General features: G+C 42.1%; 1 protein-coding gene across 4 annotated transcripts in view; it reads left to right on the top strand.

The window, feature by feature from the left end:
- Positions 1-204: 204 nt before the first annotated feature.
- Positions 205-23,902, top strand: part of zdhhc14 (zinc finger DHHC-type palmitoyltransferase 14) — a 39,640-nt gene continuing 15,942 nt past the window's right edge. For 2 of the 4 annotated variants that reach the window (XM_047327197.1, XM_035610885.2), the window contains exons 1-3: positions 207-740; positions 1,346-1,670; positions 13,991-14,151. In XM_047327197.1, the coding sequence (XP_047183153.1) occupies positions 1,429-1,670; positions 13,991-14,151 (403 nt within the window). In that variant the 5' untranslated portion in view covers positions 207-740; positions 1,346-1,428. Of the gene's footprint in view, positions 1,671-13,990; positions 14,152-23,902 lie in introns of all 4 variants that reach the window. The other 2 variants (XM_047327198.1, XM_035610886.2) reach the window with 2 other exon arrangements.

Genomic DNA, 23,902 nt, shown 5'->3' with positions numbered 1-23,902 from the left:
GAATTTTTCTGGAATCATTAACACAAAAAAAAAAATCCCTAGTATCTAGCCCCTATGCCGGATTCAGATTCAGGTGTGAAGGTGGGGTGTCATCCCGGGACCCAAACGGACGCCTTCGGGGCCGTGGACCAGAGGTTGAGAAACGCCCGTCCGGCCGCGGCCGAGGGGGAGGAGCCGGGGGAGGCTCCGCTCCCGTGTTGATGTTTGCTCTTAGTGAGGGTGGCGGCGGCGGCGGCAGTGTGTGCGGAGGGGACCCGACGTGACGGGCTGTCGACTGGCCTTGCCTGCACGCCTCTTGAGGGAATGCAACTTTTTTTTTTGGACAAAAACGTGGCGGAATGATGCAGATTTTTGAGGATTGTTCGCCGATCGCTGCCGCGAGACAGTCGGGCGCGGGGCTGTAGGGCTGCGCGTCGTGCACAGACACTCGCAGTGTGTGTGTGTGTGCGCGCGCGTGTGTGTGTGTGTGTCAGGATGCCGGGGCTCGTCTGAGAAGCCCCCCGCCGTGTGGTATTTCTCTGGATTCCCCTTCCCCCCCCCCCCTTTTCTTTTTTCAAGAAAAATCAAGTCCTTCCTTCGGCGACGAGCGGCCAGTTTCAGAAAGCGCGACCTTTCACCATTTCAACTTCCAAGAGATGGTGTTCTCCGCTTTGTCCTCGGCTCGCAGCACACCCGGGTAACGGAGGGAGCGAGCTACGCGACGACACCCCGACACCGACGAGCGGCGTCGCCCTCCCTCGGTAAGACCGTGCTTCGGCTACGGCTACGGCTGTCGCCTCGGCGGGCGGAGCAGCCTCGACAGGCGGCTGCCCGCGGCTGCCGGGGCGCACATTCACAACCGTCGTTTTTTCACCTCCTCCGGAGCGGCGCGACAGCACGAGTCTCCGGCCGTGTAGTCGTTTCCCCGGGGGTGGGCGAGCTAGCCCCCTCAGTTACACAAGTTGCCCCAACCGCGCGGATGTTGACCTCGCCGGCCGACTCGCTAGCCCGCGTTAGCCCCAGTGAAGATGCCCCTACATGCTAGGCGTGCTAGCTAACAGAGGCTGCTGTTTCAAACGCGACGCTGCCGGTGAAGTTGTCCGCCAAGTTGAGCTAACGCTCGATTAGCCTCAACCTGCGGCGCTGCCGTCACCCGAGGCTAAACCGCTCCTCGGAGGACCTCGCGAATGTGACGTCACCACCGGCTGGACGCCGCGGCGCGAGCCTTTTGACACTTTCCACAAACTTTGTTTCCGCCCATCGCCGACACACTTTGCACTCCGTCACACGCGTTGTGTCTGAAACCAGGTCGTGAACTTGTCCTGAGTGTGCTTCTGAACTGACGCGGTTTGTTTTTCCTTCACAGAAGCCCCCCCCCAGGCCCCCAGGCCCCCAGGCCCCGGGATTTATTATTATAACTCAGCCGTGGAGATTTGACGTCGGCTATTGATGCATCTCGGGGTCTCTGAGTCCATGAGAGAGTGCGAGTACAGCCAGATCAGCACTCGCAGCTCCACGCCGATGGAGACCCCCTACAAGAAGAGGGCCCCGAAGAAGAGGAAGTGGCGGTCGTTCCCCGGGCGGAACAAGTTCTACTGCAATGGCAGGATCATGATGGCCAAGCAGACGGGGGTCTTCTACCTCACCCTCGTCCTCATCCTCGTGACCTGCGGACTGTTCTTCACCTTCGAGTGAGTATTGACTGGAGCCCGCTGCCACAGTGGATTCAGGATTTCATTTCATGGGCTCAGCTGTCAGAGAGAGAGAGAGAGAGAGAGAAAGTTTTAGATGTGGGTCACCTCTGCCACTGACATCATGGGGAGTGGGTGTATTTCCTGTGATCTCCTCAGGGACGTGTCAACAATTTGACATTGCTGGTTTTTTAGGAAGTATTGAAAAAGAGAATTTTGTCAAAGCGGTTTTGTGTCTCGCCAGGGGCTGTCGTCGCCGGAAAACAGCTCTGCGGTTTCGAAAAGGTGCAGGTTTCCTGTCCTGCTCTGTTTACTGGTTGCATGTGCCTCTGCGTGACGCGTAAGGGTGCCGGTAGCAGTCTGTGCTGACTGAGATGTCCTTGAGCAAAGAGGTGGATCCTGACCAACTCTAGCTGATCCATTTGTGATGTTTCTACTGTCAATTTCTACTTGACAGGGTGCTCGCACACCTCGGACCGTGTTATCGTTTGGCCTCACGTTCTTCCAGATAACCTGCTGTCCCACCGTAGGTCCCGTGTTTGCCAACTTGCGCTACCTCAATCCGAGTCCCTCTGTTCCCCAAGCAGCCGTCTGTCCCTCTCCTTCTAGTCGAACAACCTGTAACCAATCGACAGCGCGTTCCTCTCCACGCCGTCTCATCCGGCCTATCGTCTGCACGATACAGCACATAGACCCTTGCCTAAAGGCCGCAAGCACTGGAGTTCACTATCTCTCCTTTTCCCGAGTAATCACTATGACATGTTTCACCTCAGAAAAGCCCATCCATGCCAGATAAGAATCCTGCTTCATCATGGAATATGTTGCTCAATCGGACAGTCTTTATCAGGGTAAAGTGCCTCGGAGCCAGAGGGAGCTTAACGGGCAAAACATGTGTAGTGGTTGATGGCTGCTGTTCTGTATCTGCACTGTAAAGATTGTCCGTGTTAATGACGCACACACACTCTCTCTCTCTCTCTCACACACGCACACACTGGAAACTTTATCAGGTACATACGTGCAATCTACTGCAATCCAATACAACAGCTCTGCCATGAGTTTGACTTTTTAAAAGGCTGAATATTTCTGCTTTATGTTAATTAATAAGGTTGTAATTAGTGACAGTGTTATTGTACTGGACTGCAAATGTTTCTAATATCCTGCCCCCGCTCAATGGAGATGGCACGGAAAAAATATTCTCAAACAGCTTCCAATGTGATACAGTTCGGTACAACAACACCACCTGATGTTTCCAAATTTAAAATTCATGGCAACTTGGTACAAGTACTTTACACTTGCAAATACAGTTGACATCCCTTTTTTTACTCACATTTCATAGACCAAGTGTTTCACTGATTAATTGTAAAATAACTAGCAGGGAAGTATAAATGAAAATAACTTTTTGCTCAAACTCTCATCGTTGGCCAAAATCTGTTTAGCAGTCAATTTCATGAGTGAAAATCATTGATATGTCCCATTCCACACCATTGCCAGTTACTTATTTTTTTCTTGGACGCCTTGATATTGAAGTCCAGGTGCAGTTCTTCACATTTATCAGCAGTGACCCCTGACCACTTCATCTTTCAATACGTTGTCACCTCAGCAGAGATACAGACGTAACCCATGACCAAAGGGCAGACTGCTAGTGACAGGGCATAGCAGCCCTAGACCCCCAACCCTCTTTATAATGGGAACAGTTGATAAAATTACTGACGAGAAACATATTTTGCAGTGTCAATTTGAATTCGGGATGTTCCTCAGCACCCACATGGAGGAGGCCAGATGCTTCCTGACAATACTTCCCCCACTCAGATAGCCTCATTTCCTGCTCTGTGACCAATCGATGAAGCTGGGCCTGTTGCAATGTCCTCCGTTTGTTGTGACTGTAGGGGACATGTTTTTTCTAACCCCACTCGGCAGTTGTCAGCATAGTTGAGGCGCTCCTCCTTCAGTTTGAAGGGCTTCTTCTGTCATCTGAATTGCCCATATATCCCGTTGTGGTTGTTGAATTAGCCCGCGGTACGATCCCACCTGGTCTGTATCTGTCCAGAATGAGCCGACAGATGGCGGGTGCTCAGGGATGGAGACATGCACAGAGCATTCAGAAGAGAACTTGCAACATCTCCATATTTCTTGCTGCTTGTTTTCTTTGTCTCTGTCTAAGGGGTGCTCAGCCATGCACAATAAACCCTGTTAGTGACCGGCAGACTTTGGTCTGTTTATTATTCTGTTGCCGGCTCCCTCCAGACGGCCATGTGCGCTGCTTTTGCACATGTTGCCATCTCTCCCTTTCGCCTCGTAAAAGTTCACCCGGGCAGATGTTTGAGGTGGTGTTATGTTACGCCATTTTTTAAAATGTGAGGATTGATCTCAAGAACTACAGATTTGGCCAGAGAGGACACTAAACACTTTGGTTTTAGTATTATTTTGATGTGGACAAAACTGTAAGATGTAATGTACTAGTCCATTAGGACTGGACTGTGAGATTAAGCAATGAATTGTGTCTACATGTGTGTTGCTGTTTATTATTGAAGGACCTGTAATTAAATGGCTGCATTTATGTAGCACGTTTTGATAGGTTATGGGTTATAGGTTTGATACTATGTTAATGACAAAGTGTTGATTGATTAATTGAGTATATAATTTGATTGATCAAGAATATATTATAGATAATCTACACACAATGCTTCAATAGGAGTACATGCTGGGGTTTCCAGTGGCTGGATTAGTCTCATTTCCATACATTTGGGTTAACGGCTGAAATTTTACTGTGAGCGACTGTAAACTGTTGTATGTTTTCCATAGAGCAGGAAGTGTACAGAATGGTTATCACCCTGATAACATGCTGGATGTTTGAGTTCACCCAAACTGTGCTTGCCCCCCTCTTTTGCCATTCTTTCCTGCAGTAGTATTTCTTGCAAAACTGGATGATAGAATTGCTTTGTACATTGCATGTACAGATAATTTGTTACATTGTGGAAATGCATATATTTTTCAATTTGTGGAGCTCGTTGGGAGCAGTACGGTGTGGTGGACTGTGTGCTGCCTGTCCAACTTCATTCAGGGAGAAAATCTTCTTGCTCTCCTCCTTTGGAGATAATTTTTCCATTCTCACCACCAGATGATCCGGGTAGGTCGTGTTTTAGAAGTTGCAAGAAATTGTAAGATAATGGAACAATGCAGCTTGATATTAAGTTGACATAGTCGTGTTTGTCCGCAGGCTTAATGAAGTGGCCTTTAAAGAACACTGTAAGTGGACGAGTGGACCCAGGTCAAGGTCCTATTTTCTTGTGAATAGAAAGAAAGCCCTGTAACCCATTGGAGGCCTGCTTCATTCAGAGGATGCAACAGCTGTCAAAACCCCTCTCAAACATACCACCTTGTGTCTCTCCCGCTGATGACACAGTTGAAACCAGTGGAATTGTGACCTCAAGAAAATATCAAGTTGGCAAAGTATTGCGAAAGAGTCTTTGTCCTCATTTTAACAGTTGCACCCATGGTAGACAAAAGCATTCACAGAGAAAACCTTCCTCTTAAGCTAAGCTGTCAATATATTTAAGATTTGAAGTAAAATGCATGTCTGATTTAGTGTCATTGGCTTACATTTTATTTAATACATAAGTACAACATAAAAGCATAAAATACTCTGATTTACTAAAGTGCATTCCGTTTTCAGTCAGGTAAACAAGGACAATGAATGCCACACTAGGCTGTTTATTTTTATTTTTTTAAGATATTTTTTGGGGCTTTTTAAGCCTTCATTGTTTAGACAGCATGTAGTGTGAAAAGGGGAGAGAGAATGGAGAAGAAGTGCTACAAAGAACCAGGTTCTAATCCGAACCCGTGGCCGCTGCAGGAGAACTCGAGCCTCAGTGCGTGGGACGCCAGCTCAGAAGTAGGTCATTTTAGAAGTGAGTATGTTTTGGATGTGAATTTAATTCCTCACAGGACATTCTGTCAGAGACGTGGTTGCCAACGCTGTCTGTCTCGCTGTAGAAGCCGAAAGCTGATCTGTCACTCACTGAAACCAGGAATCATGACCAGCTGGTCTGCTTTTTGCCACGGTCCATTGCTACAGTGTTGGGAATTTCCACCATATCGTTGTTTAATACCGTTACTGTTCAAGAAAAAGACTAAAGGTATTTTTACATTTCTAAACTGCGGCTGCTTGTTAACAGTTTTTAAAGGAATTTGTTATTTATTCCTTGATTTAGTTCTGTATTTAAGTCTGTTTTATTCTGTTACCTTACTGTTTAAAACTCTAAAGGTTTTTTTTTTCTCATAAACTGTGGCAGCTATAAATTCTATAACATTCATTCTCTGTATGTATCTTTTTTTCCAAAAGGTTTAAATTGAGCCACACAAGTAATCGTCACTTCCATACAGGGTTAGTAGCATACCACTGTTAAAATACCTTTTTTTTTTATGCGCTGGTATCGGATCTGTTTTCGGTATCGGCTGATATGCGAAGTCCAGGTATCGCAATACATTTTTTCCAAAATAAAAGTAGCAAGCGAAAAATATAGTAAATTTGTGGGCAAGTCTTACCTACAGGAATTTGTTACCCTGATTTTGGCGGGGTGCAGTTTGAGAGTCAAAAACAGCCATCACACGTGCACGACCCCCCCGAAAATTTCTACCCAGAGGAGGTGTGTGTGAGAATCTTCAATTTCATTTGTATAGTGCCAAATCACAATTTGCATTATCTCACGTCTCATGCATTATCCAGGCAGTTGTTCTGGACATCGAATGGACTTTACCTTGCCAGCTCCCTAGTGCAAAGTCTGTCTAATGTCCGATTTGACTAATGTGCAAACAGATAAAGGCGATTCCATAACAGTTTCCAACTCTCTCCCAAATTTTGCACATTGACCTTACACTGTCCAGCCGTATAGTAGGTTTTGATCTAGTCTCGTTTGTGGTGTGATTCCTACCCCTGACTAGCTCCAAGCTTTCAACTGACCCAGGACCCTCAGTTTGTCACACGGCTTTCCTGTGCCTGCACATCCCCTCTTTGTGCCAGGGGTAACTGAGTGAATGGCACATTTTGGTTGGAAGGTGGCATCTGAAAGGTGGCAGGAGATTATGATTCCATGAATTAGTCTGAGCAAAAATTTAACTACTTTCAAAAGCACGTCATATTCAGTTGTTTCACTGACAAATGACTTGGCCTAAAGCTAAGCAGAGAGTCATGCTCTGCTCTTGTCTGCCATCTAAAGTAATGAAATGTAATGAAAGGCAAAGCTGACAAAGCCTTGTTTCCATGCAGCCTGATGAGTAATGAGATTTAAGAATGAAAGACCATAAAGCCATGTGCTTTAAATTCAATTTAACACAACGCTCCATCGTTGTTGAGTAAATATCTTTGCATCGGGTTAAACCATATGGTCCATATATGTAGGGTCCATGGTTGACAGATCTCATTTTGAGGTCACAACATATTGATTGCCTTCAAAGGTGTGTGGTTGATGACTGAGGAAAGTAAATCTTGGGGGACTCTGAAGCGACAGTCAGTCAACAATGCTGGGTGAAGCAAGCCTTCTCATGGTCACATCAGACAGAGATGAAAGTCCCCCAAGATTTACTCCCAGCTGAGTTTTGAAAAGCTGGTCGGCACCATAAGAGGATTTAGTCGGAAATGTGATAACGGTAATCTGGAGTGGATTATTGTTGAGATTAGCACACCCTTTGGGAAGCAGATAAATTGGGGAAACCTCGGGAGACCTGGTAGTGGTAGTGCACAGAGGACATCTGCTGAACAAGCACTATACCACCAACTTTACCAGGGTGACTGCAGGTTTTTTTTTAATTTAGATGCTTTGTTCTGATTGACACGCTATTTCCCATAAGTACATTTGAATAAATAGAACTACTCTTGGGTTTATGTTATTATTTTAGCATGATACAGCTTGAATGATTACTGCAAAAATAAAATACAAAGATTTAAAACAACTCTCTTGGTAAGTAGAAAGAGACCTGAATTTAAGAGAGCAGATTGAGTGGATGCTCATACAGATTGGTTTTATGAGCTCTGATCCATACTCAACATTGATTGACTTTGGCTTTCACAGTGCTTTCTCCATGTCCTGTTGTAAGAGCTGCAGAGCTTCCTGCTTTGAGCGAAAACTTAATGTTTAAGTTGGCTTGCCTGAGAAGAATGTAACCCGAGTCTAAATTAGCATCTCTGAACTGTCACTGATCTTTGACCCCTGGGTAGCAGAGTTTTGAGTGGTTTGGTTGTTGGGCTGTCTTCAGGGAAAGAGAGTGGAGTTCATGAATCTTGTTTTTGTTGGCTTGTGCATGGATTATTTTGTTTTAGGTTTAAATTGTTGATTTTTGATTTTCAAACATTACATAAGTCTGTTTAAATTGGCTCATGGGACATTGGCTATTGTCTCTTTATTTTTGAACATTTTGCCAAAGCGTTTGTCAAATGTAAGGTATTTCTTATTTCATAAAAAATGCAACATGCTGCTGCCTACTGCTGTCTGAATGCTTGTAACCACCCTCTGGTTAAAGCCATTACTCACTGTGTAATATTGCTCTTCAGTGACATGCTAATATCACCGTACATCATTATGGTGTTTGCCCTAGGATTTAGCCATCAAAGCTTTATTGCTTTGCCTTCAGCTGTCAGTAATTCACAGACACTAACAGAAAAGATGTGCACCTTTGGGTGATTAATTATCCCTACAAGCTGTCAAAGAGAAGTAATCCCGGACCTTGACTTTACAGTCAATGTTTTGTCCTACACTTCCAAACTGGCAATAGGGGTACACAGCTTTTCAATTCACTCAAACTGCTTTGATTGAGCAGCAAGTCTGTTTTTGTTAGCTTTGTGCTCCAGGGATTTCAGTGGGTTGGAACAGGGATTTACAAAATTTAGTCTAAAAAAATGTATATTCTGAATGTTTGCTTAAGCTTCAGACAATGGTAATCAATGATAGATCTGACTCCTCAGAATTCTCTGTATTGTAATCTGTGCATTGGCTACTTTGTGTATGGCATACGAGTTGGAAGAGCCTACATTTCTGATTTTATGACTTACATATATGACTTTCCTCTGTGTTGAACGAGCAGGAATGAAAATTTTTGGTTGGACATCAGGATTGATCCCAAGTCATGTTTGCCATATGAATGTTTTAAGGCATAATATATGTATAGAGTAAAACCTATGTCCCAGTCTACATATTTATTGTCCTGTAGGTGGAAAACTTACTAAATGTAAAACTGCCTAGAATAGAACATGTGAACATATAAAGACAATGTTATGAAAGTAACTTTTAAAATGCATTTCACTACAGATTATCAATTGCAGGCCATTAAATGTAATCTGGTTCATATTCTGTTAAATTACTCAAAGTGAGAAACATTTAATTCTAATTTAAAGTCTAAATAAATTTGTCACACAGACTGAACCCATGAGTCACTCTGTGATGACGTTTAGTCTGGAAAAAAGGATGATCAAACAAGATGAGAAAAAACAGTGAATGTACCAGTTTTCTTTTCCCAAAGCATCCAATGGGTGAAAAAGATATTAATAAAGTAAATCTAAAATGATGCACTGAGTGAGGATACTAGCTCGCCCAGATGTTTATAGCTATATACATTATTAGATTGAAATAATTGGCCAAAAATATAGTACACATCATGGATGTAGTAAATAGGCAATTTGACCAGCAACCATTCAATGGAGCTGCAGCTAAAATTCCAGTGAATAATACTGACTTAAAAAAATGAATCCCCTTTACTGTTCCTATTGAGTTAAGAACGTAACTGTATTCTGATTAACACCGATTTAAATTGTAACTAACTAAATACATCTGTAGTCAGTCTTGGCACTTTTTTCTGGATAAAATCAAACAATAATTCAGTCTTCATCCTCGTCTGCTATATTGTTTGTTGAGACATATAAATGTTATAATAAATATCATTATAACATTTATGTTATAATTCTCCATATCTTGGAGAATATCTTTTATTTTCCTTCCTTGGAGGCTTCAGCTCACTCGTGTTGCTGTTTCCAGGGTAACCACATTCCCTTTCGAAATTTACCATGTCTGCCATTGAATAATGTCCGTCTCCATGGCAACAAAGCCCCTAAATTCTTAGTTGAATATAAGATTTGGTATCAACCTAAAGGGGAAATGAAGATGTTACTTTGCAAATGTCCAATTCCTTGCCAATTTCCACTCTCTTTACAGTCCTTAACAGCGAAGGGGGTTGTTGAAATTGGTCATGGTCTGTCCCGTCCATGTTCAGCTTCTGATAAATATTGATTTCAGGGACATTGTTTACAGGGTGAATTTAGACCAGGCAAGATGTGGCCTGCCTGCATCTGATCCATGAATCCCTATTGATCAATGTCTATGGGATATGCAGGCTTGGTGTTGCATCCATCCTCCCGTTCTGATGGTTTACGTGTTTAATTCCTGTCTGTTTCTACCGACCTGCTACTTTCTATCACACATGACTGCCTTTTCATTATGTTCCTGATGTCGGACACATTGAGACACGGCTTCTGAGGACAGAGGCAGCGCTTTGTTCTGCTCCCACAGCCGACTCCATCACCACTTGCCAGATGACAAGTTTTGAAATAAAGCAATATTTCCCTGGAAGAGAGCACCCATCTGCATGTTTTGGTTTTCTCTGCAGAAAGAAAGGACAAGTGTGTTTGAAGGATTCTGTGGTGATGACTTCAAAACCATTCAAATCTTGGCTTTGCGATAATTGCTGCAGATGTGATTCCGTCACTCAAGGTCTGCCAATCTTTTTACGACTGTAGTGAGTTCTCATTAGCCCCTTCAATTGGTAAATCTATTAATGTGATGTGTGACTTATCAGACAGAATAGAGAAAAGATTGAATGGGTAGATCAAAAGATGTCAGGTAATGACATTTTCTGCCTTCCAAGGACAAATGCAGACAGACAGTGCCTAACTGCAGAGTGAATACTATTACTTCTTACTAATATTTTTAATAAAAATCCTTAATGACTTAAGTGAAGCTGGGCACTCAACTGTCAGCTCATATACTTTATATTAGTAGATTAATAACAATAGTAACATTGAAAATTATTTGTGGTGACAGAAAAATGATATACTTAAGCTGTAGACGTAGATTGGTAAATGTCCTTTCTGTGTGGATACAGAAAGGAAAGGACAGGACAACATATTTTGGTCAGCAGAAATAGTTTGGTCTAATGAGATGCATAAAACAAGAGGCTACATCCGCATTACTCCGTCTTTGTTTTAAAATGCATCACTATTGTTACGTTCATGGCTGCCGTCTAAACTACTTCGATGTTTCCTAGTGCCTTAAACAGAAATTTGGAAACACTGCTCAGTCCTTTTTAGTTTGAATACTAAAACTGCATTGTGGTATGGACGGGCAAAGACTTTCTTACTGGTCCTTATCAGTCACAAATAGACCACCAGCGGTGAAGGCAAAATGTTGTTTACACTTACTGTCAGTTACTGTCAGCCACGTCATCATCGGTCAGAGAAAAGAAATCCCTGGTCTTACATGTCATTACTGTTGTTTCTCGTTCAAAGTATTTTCTGTAAGTTAGCAACTCTGCAGTAAGCGACGCAGAGTAGACAATCTGCTTCCTGGTTACATAGACACACACATGCCCAGTGTACACGAATGGTCGTGTACTATACGTTACTATAGATTGGGATTAAAACTGATATGGAGATTAAGCGCTCGCCTGGACGGAGATCGTTTTTGAAAACGTAGGCTAAAAGAGACTTGCCGGTTGTAATGTGGATATTTGTATTTAACCTATAGCTAACAGCTGGAGGATTGTGTTTGCTTTTTGCTAATGGTAGTGGTATGTGTTTCATGCACTTCAACTCCCAGACAAAAAACAAAGAACTGAGCTATTTTCCCACATGACAAATTGCTTAGTTCTGCCTAAATTATCAGAAATCTGTTGGCATTTGCTTCCTCTCTGGATGTCTAAGCCAATTAAAAATGCTTTTTGTGATTCAGTATATGAACTGAAGAGGTATTGACCAAAATGAAGTCCCCTAAGGCCCATTTTTCCTTGTGTATGTAACCCAATTTACCAATACATGCACAAGGGAACAGCAAAGCTGACAATATGACATAATGTAGTGTAATATTTACTTGGTTACATAATCATGGTGGAAGACAAAGCAGTCTGACTTGTACAACTGGTACTTGTAGTGTTTGCGGCAAAGGTATGTTGATGGACAGGAGCAGCAGAGCTGTCTTTTGTTTAGAGAGTAATGGTCAAATTTGTAAGATTATAAGCAGAAAGATTGTCGGGAGCTCTGCCCCAGCCAGGGACAGAACTATGCCTTGAATTAGATTATGATCTGAGGACACAGTGCTGCAAGGTGTGTCTCAATCCTGCCAAGTTCACAAGCTCAAGGCTGAGGGAGAATCACAAAGCACAGAGGACTGTAAAATGGACGTCCTCTTCGCAAGTGTCTAACCTCCATATTGTACGTGGACACAGTCAGTGTCCAGAACGATGACCTTGGTAACTCCAGGCAAATGTTAAACTGGAGGAGTGTTTGCGCTGTGCAGTGCTGTCCTGCCTGGAGCCCCCTGCTGATGTCCCAGACAACCCAGTGTTTTTTTTTTTTTGCTTAGATCCGTCCCTCCAGATGTAGAGCAGCAGGAATGGCCAGCGTCCACTCAAATGGGGTGTCATAGCTCAGAAGTTGTTCATTGAAATGGCATAAGTGATTTAGATAGGACCATGATTTAAAATTCAAACATTTAAAAATCTGTTTCGTCTCGCCAAGAGCCTCTATTCTGGTTGTGCTATACTGATAATAGCTTCTTCTTCCGGATGATCCGCTGTAATGAACTGGCTCACAAGAAAGCTGCACCTTACTTGAGAATATAGTTGAATGCCCAACACTTGTGTTTATAAAATTATAAAATTTGTGCTCTTTGCCAGGGTGTCATGTGTCTGGTGACCTTTTCCCGCTGGCCGAGCGGTAATCATCTCCAGTAGTTCATGCGAAAACACAGACAATGTACATACGCTGCTCGATCTCCAATTAGCACTGATCAGCAAATCTCAGTAAATGCTCCAGGTTCATATTTACATCCTCCTCATCCTCCGTCATAGGCGAAACCCAACATGGCTAAATATAGTTTGGCTTGGTTTATTAGATTAACTAGTGTTGGCCTTGATCAGCGGATGTAACTGCCCTCCCAAGGTGTTGCCATCTGAAGGCTGGTGTGATGGCGATATAATGTCCTTCAACAACCTATTGTAGGTTTGGTTAAAATCAATGGGGCTATATGATTTGACATCTATGTAAATGTTTGTACATTTTTGGGGAATTTTGCCACAGACATGCACTTGAAAAATAATATGGTTGAACAGTGTAACCTCACTAGTGTCACTTCGACAGTTTGTTAATGATCTCCGGTCAGTTTCTCTTCATTGGTTTTGAAATAATCAATAACTTTGTCTTTCAGTCGTTGATATTTAGCCTCTCCTTAATGTGTTCCTGTGCTATGTGGAGTGATTTTTGTTTTCCAATGTTTTTGTGCATTCGTTCCAAAATCTCGGTCGGTTAACAAAGAGCATTCATTTTAGTAAATGAAAGAAATGGATACTTGAAGTTGTGAATCACAGAATCTGTTTGCGTTTGCAACATTTATTTGAATATATGAACAGATGATGAAGACTCTTTGTGCAAACACAGATTTTTACTGAAAACCTTGGCTCAGTTTGCCGTACTGTTTTGCATTCCTCAATACCATCTCTCAAGACATATGGTAACCATATGTTCGTTTTAGTTTCCCCTGTCTGCTGTGGCTTCTCTTTGCTGACCCCAAATGAAATCCAATCGAGCAGAGACAAGCAAATGAAATGGGATGTGGCATTCTTTGTCCCACCTCTTTTTGACTAAATGTGATTACTGTAATAACCACCTGCACTGTTGGACGTTTAATGGGATTATGCTAAATTGTCTCATTAGACCAGATTACAACACGGGGGACTGACCCTCCTGTGTGCCTCTTCTCATCTGTTAAGTCGATATATACACTTACTGGTTCTTAAGCAACAAGTATTACATCTTGCTAAACTTGTGGGCTCATCTCAACTACTATCAAGTGTATAAACTGTTTAGAAGAGCTGTTTGTGTGTGAGGAGACAGACGTGTGCCTCTCAGGCCATCACCTGATTGTTTTGTTTTTTTCCAGTAATCCCTAAAGACTGAACATCCAGTGCAACTACGCATCACCAGTCACACAGAACCATATGTTTCTTGTTTGTTTGTTGTTCATACATCCCTTTTCTCTCTCCATCTCTTCCTGTCCTATCAGCTGTCGGTTCCTGGCAGTGGAGTTGACCCCGGCCATCCCAGTCATAGGTGGCGTGCTGTTTCTGTTTGTACTGGGGACACTGCTGCGAACCAGCTTCAGTGACCCTGGGGTGCTGCCCAGGGCCTCCCCGGATGAAGCAGCCGATCTCGAGAGGCAAATAGGTAAGGCTATACTAAATGATTTCAGTTATAAAATATGTATAAGAAACTGCATTATTGAACTTTGGTTTATCTGCATTTGCATTTTTGTGCTTCTCCCCTTGTTGTTTTTCCCCACTGTGTCTGTGGATATATTCCTTCCTACTGTCATTGGACCATTTGAAGTTGTTTCTTTGATGTTGTCAAAGAGGTGTCTTTTTGTAAACCTTTTTTTTTTGGTGGCGGTCCTTTGTGTGATAATCAGCAGGGAAGAGACAGACAGAAAACACAGGGAGATAGAAGGGGTATGAAATGCTGCAACCATGTCGACCGCCAAAATCAGACTGTGGATGTGTGTGCCACATGCTGTAACCATTAGGCCAGCATGGCACTCACATTTTTTTGTATCCCTTGTTATAATTCCCTTACTCATCCCTTTCTCTTCCTCCCTGTCTGAGTTTATTGATACCACTGTCTTAGATAATGTATTTTTCTCAGAGTAAACCTCTCTGCATGGTAGTGATCCAGAGGAGTCAGTGTCTTAACAACCTCCTCTATAGAGTGCCAGGTTATCCGCCTGATGCGTCTGCAGTTTGTCTGTTTAGCCAAAGAAATAGGGAACAAGCTTCCACTATCTTTTAAGGCACTCTGTGTATAGGCGGACGTGAAGTATCGGTGCTGCTTCGACCAATGGCCTTTGAGCTAATTTCCAATCCCGACTTGTCCAAAAGGATCCCATTTGATGTATTACCCGACTCGTAAATTGCATTTTGATAACTTCAAAATCGAATTTATGATGCGAAAGGTAAAACTGTTGGTGCATTAGGAACCACTTGATGTGAAGTAATTGAATTACCAGCATCACAGCACTGACGATAGCTCGATAGAATCAGCTAAGACTGCAGTTTGTGATGTGGACTGATCAAACTCACCGCTGTCTCTCTGTTCACTTTCTGATACTCCACGTTTAAAGTCGTTTTAAGTCCTTTTCAGTTGTTGCCAGTTGTGTTACTACTGATTGCATTGACTAAGTTGACCAATAGCTGTGTAAATTCTCTGTTAGAGATAATTCACGCATAATGTGCATGTGTTGCTTTCAGCATCTTCATTAATGGTAAACTCTAAGTGTTTCTAAATGTGTTTTAATGGTTATGTTAAATTAAAGCTATCAGTGTCTTGCTTGCTGCCTATATTCCTTAAAACAAATGCTGAATGCAACTCCAAAGCCTTAAAATTTAGTGTATGACGTGAAAAATTTGCTGAGAGTGGAGTTCACTATTTAAGGACCAGGAAGGGATTATCATGTTTATGACGATAATGGTCAATCTGTCTTTTCTATGAGGTAATCCCTCCCACCAAGGCTAGCATCAACCTGATGAGATTGTCGTTTATTGTCACTGTTCTGAGGCTGTTCTGTGAGCCAATCCGAACTGCTACATGACGACTTCTGCTATAATGTGATGTTCGATTGAGAACTCCCTCTACCCTCAGATTGGTGAATGTGGTCTATCAAGACGTGAGGTGATTATTAGCTTCAGTTATCTTTTAAAACATTAGCATGCATTGTTACTCTTGTCATGTTTGCAGGCTACAGTGCGTTGTTTTGTTTGCTCAGGCTAAAGCAATAGTCTCCTCCTGCACTGTAGCTAAATGTATAATCACCATTTTACTCCAAGGTTCTAAACCATCTTTTATAAACTTGAAGTATTGGTCCACTTACTTTGAACGTGGAGCCTCTGCGTCCCAGCGATGGGACGGCTTTCCGTGCTTCAGGCCACCGGGGCCTCATTAAACAAACTCTGGACCGGCTTAATTAATCTCATTAGGAGACTGAAAAGCTTTTGAAGGGAAGGTAAAGAGAGTTTGGAGCAATGAGCTGAAACGGCACTGGGGAAGTACCATGTTATATAGACAAACATTTTTTTGGAGCATAAACTATTTAGAAATGTGAACATTGCTGACCCAAATACCGCTCTGCCCCCATCAGTTCATCCCATTTAGCTTTTGTTCTGTGAATTTGTCGTAGCAAATTGTGTGTTTCTGGACTGGAATCTCTTGTTCAATTTTTGTCCAAATGTATGTGAACTGGTTGTAAAATTATAGTATGTATTGGGCTGTTCCTAAGGAAAAATTTGTCTTTTAATTACATTTTTTGCATGTTTATGTTATAATTTCTTTTGGTTATAGTAAAAAAATTAATTAATTTGCCTTAGGCCCCACGTCTCACTTACGCACGCAATCAGAAAGATTTTATACAAACCCAGTTACACAAATTATCTAAGCCACTTAAAAAATATTAATAATAATAAGGTTAATACTAAAATTATTGCCTTAACTGCTACCTAAATTTTGATTCTTCAGCAGATTTCCGATTTCCCCACTCCCCTGTTCCAGTTTGACCAACTACTTTGTGTAACTGCATTACAGCTGTCTTCCTCTATAATCCCATTCATTGTGGGAGTGTTCACCCTTATTTTGACTTCCATGGAAATGTTTTGACATTTGTTATATATGTTGAAAAGCCCCTATGATATGTCTGTTGGTAGTTTCCCTCAAACATCCACACGCCGTGGCATTTGTGATGCTGCCAGGAAACTAATAGACTGCTGCGGTGTTGTTGCCATTATGAGTCCCACTATCTTCCATTTAAAAGAAATTGTCTTGTAATAGCATTAGCATATACACACACACACACACACGCACACACACACACACACACACACACACACACACACACACACAGGTGGTTCATGTCCTTGAGTGAGAGGAATGTCAGATGTAAGATGCTAAGAGACAAGGGTGCTACCTTTTCCCACAGCTTGTAAAAACACACAGACACATTCCATCGCTCTCTAATTTTATATCTTTTAAAACACCCTTCACCCCTCACTTCTTTTCTTTTGTTGTTTTGTTCAGACCTGTGCTGTGCTCTGCTGTTTGGTTCCATGGCGTGGCAGCTTGACATGCAAGACACGAGTAGAACATCTGTAAGCTCTTAGCTCATTCATCCTACCCCATCTCAAACCTCGACATCAACCAGGCTCACAGTGTCCTGCAGCAGGAAACACTTAGGCCTGTCTCTTTCTGTCTCTTTTCCTCCTCACTCAGTTTTAACACACGTATTTTCTCTTTGCCTATTTGTCTTGAAGCAGTGATTAAAATAAATTCTGAAGTTGTGGCATAGTAAACAGTATCTGTTTTCACTGCCAATTATCTGTTTCCTGTTATTATCTGCACAGTAATTGTGCCATAGTCTATTTTGTACTGTCACAGTTTTATAATGAACCAAATTTTCTTGCACTTTTCATAATATACCATAAAAGATCTCTGACGTAGTGAGAATGCATCTCTCCCTTCCTTGCTCTTAATGCAAATATTCACTCACGACATCTCTGTTCTTTTTTATATGAAGCACTCTGTGCATGTGATGTTTTTATTGTACTGCATTTCCTATATGAAAGGTGCTACATACAGACAATAGTCCTGGGCGTACACACATTTCACATTGTGCATCAGAAGTTTTTTCATGTTGGTAATGAAACGGGCGATGTCAGTATCCAGGGATACAGTTTCACCTCATTATCGTCCAATCCTACTCAGCAGGCAGAGCTTGGTATAACACCAGCACTGTCATTCAGGACACATGAAAATGTCAATAACAAGAATCAACCGTCACCGTGTGTGTGTGCTAATTCTCATATCAGTTTTCCTCGTTTCTCCCCGTTTGCTCACTTACTTTCACCAGGAGTCATTTTGTTTTCTCTAACTGAGCCAGCTCTTGATCATTTTCATCTTCTTTTTTAACCAGTACGTCCTTATGTAACTGTGCAGACACCGATTACATAAAGCAGCTGACAGGTGTCTTCCTGTCAGTGCTTCTATAATGTGATGGCTTTTTACCACTACGCTTAGTGTCAGTCTTTGATTTGAAATTTCATGTATAGCATCCGTCAAATACATTCATTGTTTTGCGCTATAATAAAATAAAAATCCATATAAGATTGTAGATTTGATATCTATTGAGTGCTTTAAATGTAAACTCCCACTTCACGCCTACTTTATTTGGCATCCTTGTGCAATCTGTATATGCATGTAGCTATCTTGATTACAACCAAAATTGAATACTCCACCAGCAGCTCAAGGAGTTTTGTAATTGACCAGCAGCCTCTTTAATATTTGATGATGCTTTCAGCTCCAAGTGCTATAAGCCGGCAGTTCGACACTACCCCTATTGATATGTTGACTAAACAAATGTGGACCTAATGTTAGCAAAATATGAGACGGCAAGGTCTCTCATCCACCCTGTACTTCAGCAGAGAAAGCTGAGAGCTAGGCCTTTACTGTCATCATCGTGTCTGCCAAATGCTTCAGTCTGTGAAAACGAGGTTTGAGTCGGTGGCCTGAAAGTACAGTCCACCTCAAACAACATTAAATGTGGCATGAGACATGTGAGACATAATGCTGTACGTGCGATCTTCATGTTCAGTATCTTGTCACTCCACACAGGTTGTTCTCAATGCAGCAGAGATGCTATGTAAAGAGTCCTGAAAAAGATATTGAAGAAAAAAAAAAAGCACAGCTTGTTATTTTATCATCCCAGCTTGAAGAAAAAAAAAGAGACAAGTTGATTTCTCCTGTCTATGCAATGTCTGCCTGCCTGGCCAATATGTCAGGACTACACGGGCTGGCATCGGTTTATCTATCACATGCCAAATCCAAAAGACTCTAAAGCACTAATCGGAGTGAGAGATGGTCAGAGCTGCCCGTTTCACTCCTTCCTCTCTTCCACCTAATATGGTCCAAGCTTGCTGGTGAATGTCAGGACAGCTTCACAGTTTTTTCTCCCAAAGCTGCAAGCCAGACCCGAGGCCTGCAGAGGAAATGGATTTTGGTAGGCTTAGAGCCTGGGTTGCTTGAGGAAGGATAGACACATCAGCGGAGGATGCAATGACATTTAGGCCCGTCATGACTGCAGGAGCTGTCAATATGGATGTTTTGAAGGTGGTGAATTCAGTGGTTTGGTTTCTTTTTCTGTGTATGTGGATAGAGGCCCATGCATGCTAAGCCAGGAATGTTTCCAGGTCTGTCTGTCTGTCTGTCTGTCTGTCTGTCTGTCTGTGTGTGTGTGTGTGTGTGTGTGTGTGTGTGTGTGTGTGTGTGTGTGTGTGTGTGTGTGTGTGTGTGTGTGTGTGTGTGTGTGTGTGTGTGTGTGTGTGTGTGTGTGTGTGTGTGTGTGTGTGTGTGTGTGTGTGTGTGTGTGTGTGTGTGTGTGTGTGTGTGTGTGTGTGTGTGGGAGGGATGAAAATAGTGGCATTGTAGAAGTTTCTCCTCACCGAATATTATGGCCTGACGAATACCTCGTGCTTGGAATTGCTTGATTTAATAAGGTAGTTTTTGCATTGTGGCTGAGAGTTCCACCCACCGTTTTCTTTGCTTAAGGTTGTGTGATTTGCGGTTGCCACTAGAGATGTTCAGATAAAAAAAGTTCCTTCCAGATACCTGGACTTTGCGTATTGGCAGATATACTATACCTGCATGGAAGTGATGACAGCTATCATTGTTGTATGGCCTGGCTCAGGTCTGACCCTTTGAAAAACATTTTTGCCAGCTCTAGCTACTGCTACACCACTGGAAATCACTTCTTCTTTTGTCCCTCCAAATCCGCAGTTGCTCTGTACAGACACTAGCAAGTACTGTTTTATAGAGCGGCAAATAAGTGATGTACTTTATCACCAAGCAGTGCACCAGTTTAATTACCTTGTGTTTGTCATTGTTGTGTGTTTTTTTTGTTAGGGCTGCATTTCAGTGTCCCATGCCAGAAACTTGATTTGGATGCCAAACTCACAAGTCACAACACAGCCCATTACCAGAGAGAGAGACAGGCTCAAGTCTATTCTGTAAGACGAGAGCGAGCTTCATCACATTAGACACAGCTTCCTCTCACTAGTGATACGTCTCAGCAAACATGCTTTCCGATTTTAACACCTCGCAGGTCGACTTGTAGCATTGCATTTGCTTTGGCTGGGGACAAATTTGACATTGCACCATGGATTAAATGAGGCTCTTTTGATTAACTGGCGTGTCTCAAAGAGCACGAGATGTTAGAAGTTGCCACTTTTTCCCACTTGGCATTTTTTGTCGCCTAAATGCTGACTGCCTCACTGTTAAATGCCACTAAACATCAAAAAGCTGGCACCAATTTTAAATTAATTATCACAGACGGTGCATTTCACAGCGCTGTACTGATTCCGACCCACAGTTGGACTCCATCTCTACAGATTTAAAAAAGTCAAATAAATCAGACTCAATGCACCAATGTGGTCCAGAGCTTCTCCCTCCAGTGACTGGATAGTTTACTGTATGTCTGTGTGACATTTTCTTTAGTGTCCTGTTACAGTTAAGAATGATAAATACCTAATTTTGAATGGCAGCCCAATTATATTTCATGCTGGTGCTTAGGGCTGCGACTAATGATTATTTTCATTATCGATTAATCTGTCGATTATTTTCTTGATTAATGTTTTGGTCCCTTAAATGGTGAAAAAGTTGATCATGTTTCCCAAACCCCCAACATGATGTTTTGTTTTGTCCACACACCAGAGATATTTAGTTTACTGTCATATAGGAGCAAAGAAACCAGAAAATATTTATATTTAGGCGGCTGAAATCAGAGAATTTTGACTTTTTTCCCATAAAAATGACTTCAACCCATTAATCGATTATCAAAATAGTTGGCGATTAATTTAGCAGTCAATTATTAATCGATTAACTTTTGCAGCTCTACTGGTACTACTGCTGTGACACCCCCCCCCCCCCCCCCCCCCCCCCCCTCTCTCCCCTCTCAGTGTAGATAACCACCTGAGGTCACATTCATGTCTGACTTCATTATTATTGGCTGCATAATACGCAGTAGGTGTGCAGCCGGTGGAAAGAGGCTCTATTACGAAGCCACTTGACATCTCAACTGCTGCATCTGTGGATTGATGGTACACGGACCTCAGCCTCTCCTCCCTTGTTATGACTGACAGAGGGGGCATGTCAGCATGGGAGTAGGGCCTGACACAGGTACGGAGAAAAATGGCGTGGAAGTGGGTTTGTCGATGTTACGTGGCGTTCAGGCACAGACCGATTATCGAACTTGCCCATCAGTCACAGGTTTTTCTTTTCTTTATGGACAGTGCTATTTGGTACTTTTTCGTGCATTTCTGGTAGTATTAACCGTTCACCAAAAATAAACTTCACTTTGTAAAATACCATTATTAAGTGAAAAGAGGTGAGTGGGCCGATAAGGATTTTGTGTCAAAGTAAAAAGCATTTCAGATTTAAACTTAAACCTCATAACATTTAATGAGGCAATCTGCAAATTTTGCCCCGATGAAGATGGCATCATCCGGAGGTAGCACTTCTTATCTACACACACGCACCTTCAAGTGGACCACAAATGTGTGGCTGCCCACAGCCAAATCTAATGTTAAAGATAAAAGTAAACGCTCTACAGATTTTAATCAACACACGTCTGGGAAAATGTCCAGTGTAGTGGGAAAATGTCCACACCGTGGCATCTCTATTTGGAAGTGGTCATCATAGAGGGTGAGAAGGAGAATATATAACTGAATTAAAATAAGGAGGGCTATATTAAACATATACAGGAGAGACTTAATCCTACAGTTGTTTTATTTCCCCAATCGTCAAATGTTGCTTGTTTTCACCAGTATGAATCAATGGAATTGTCTTTGATTTGCTGAAGTGAAGCTTTCTCCATTGAGCATCTGCTCGCCGAACCCCAAAATCCAGTACAGCATTGTCAATTGTAGCTTCAGGTTTATTCACACCCCCTACATCTAAAAGCCTCTCCTACAATCTACCATCTATGTCATTTTTTAATTACGTGTGCTGTATGGAGTATTTTATAATCTCAAAGGTGCCTGAGGTTATAAAATATAAAACATCTTTCTTTTCTATTCTGTCTGTCTTTCTTTCTTTCTTTCTTTCTTTCTTTCTTTCTTTCTTTCTTTCTTTCTTCTCAGTCTTCCTTTATACTTGGCTAGTCCCCAGGCTTACAGTGGCAGGAGCATGAAGACAGAGATAAAGAAATGGTTGTCAGGGGATGGTGGAGCTGCAGGTGACAGAAACACAGATGTCACAACTGGCTCTCTCTCTCTCGCACGCACGCACGCACCCACGCTCCCACGCACGCACCCACCCACCTTTCATTTAATGCAGTCCAGTTAAAAAAATCTATAGACAGGAAACCTGACCGGGTCTCCTCTTGTGCAGAGTTAGTACTCATGGTCTTGACTAGAACTTTTTTGAGTTCAGCCCAAGTACAAAGTCCAAAGCAGAAGAGATTCAGCCCGAGATTTTTTTATTTCTCACCAACAGCCAGTGCTTCTTAACCGACTGTTTGCCGTTAACCAATAAGATTAAAATTGTACTCTTTATACTGGATAAGAAAACAGGAAAACAAATTTCGGGGGGTTTGTTTTAAACATAAAGGTTCATGTTTACATACTGTGAGTTCGTTTTCATCATTGTCTTCCAGTGCACTTCTCCATCTGTGAAGATAGAGGCTCCAGTTTATTATCTGCTCCACGTACACAGTAGGATAGCAATTAGTTTCCCTGTTATACCTCGCCAGGCAACGCCTTGCACAGTTTGGCTGACATTGAACCGTCATTTAACTGTGTGCCTGAGGGTGTGTTTGTGGGTAGTGTGCGTGTTTGTGTTCTCTAGCATCACTTCCCAGTCTACCTGGCCTTATTTTGTAGTTTCAAGCACTAATAGGCCTGGTGTATCTCTCTGAGGGCTCTCCCACTCGACACTGGTGTGAGGCTAAGCCAAGCCTGCCAAGATGGCTAATGGTACAAATGTCTTTGCTCAGCAGAAAATCTACTGTGACACCCCTGCTCACCCTACTTTACTGCAGGCTTCTGCGAAATAGTGTTGTGAATGTCGATGGGCTGGTTGGAATGTACTTAAAGTTCAACCACAGCTGATTTATAGGACGGTGTATGGGAATGTTTGCATTTAGATATGTAAAGTATTTAAGACTACCTGGCCTGTAAACAGACATGTTTTTGTTGTCTTCATTTAGGTGAATTAGTCTTTGTGTAAATTATGTGAACAACATGCTTCTATAACATAAGCATGCATCAGTCAACCACAAGATGAAACCCACTGACTGGTTTTAATAATGTGGCTGATCATATCTGTCCATATCTGTGGTTTGTTATGAAAGAGTACATTCTGAGCCGGCAGTAATGTAATTTAAAACTAAATATTTCCCATGGCTTTATGGCTCCACACACCATACATGAAAACCAGTTATCGGTTTTTAATGTTGTAATGAATCAGTGTATAATGTAATTCAATATCCTTGAAGTTTATTAGGTTTAATTTAGTTTGTGGTGACTTTTGCTTTGTCATGTTTATGTCCACCTTGGAATGAACCAAATTATTACCTACATATTTTAATTATATTTGGTAGTATTTATACGATTATTTTTCAGCATGACATAGTCAAATATTATAAACTTTGCTGAAGTAATAAAATGCATACTACAGCTATTAATGTACTGAATTAAATTATATTGCTGCTTCCTTGCCGCGATTTTTTTCATTTCATATGTTTAGAGCAAATTAGAGCTACAAGTTACAACTAGTGGCTTGAAATGAACAGATGCACAGCTGCTTACCTTTTATAAAATATAAAGTTAAGACGTTATGGGTCGTCATCTACGTGCCAGCATCATTTAATAGATACCATAACATGCTT

Source organism: Scophthalmus maximus, chromosome 15 (genome assembly GCF_022379125.1).
Source record: "Scophthalmus maximus strain ysfricsl-2021 chromosome 15, ASM2237912v1, whole genome shotgun sequence".
NCBI lineage: Eukaryota > Metazoa > Chordata > Actinopteri > Pleuronectiformes > Scophthalmidae > Scophthalmus > Scophthalmus maximus.
The sequence above is the reverse complement of the archived record's forward strand: the minus strand, read 5'-3'. Positions and strand labels throughout refer to the sequence as shown.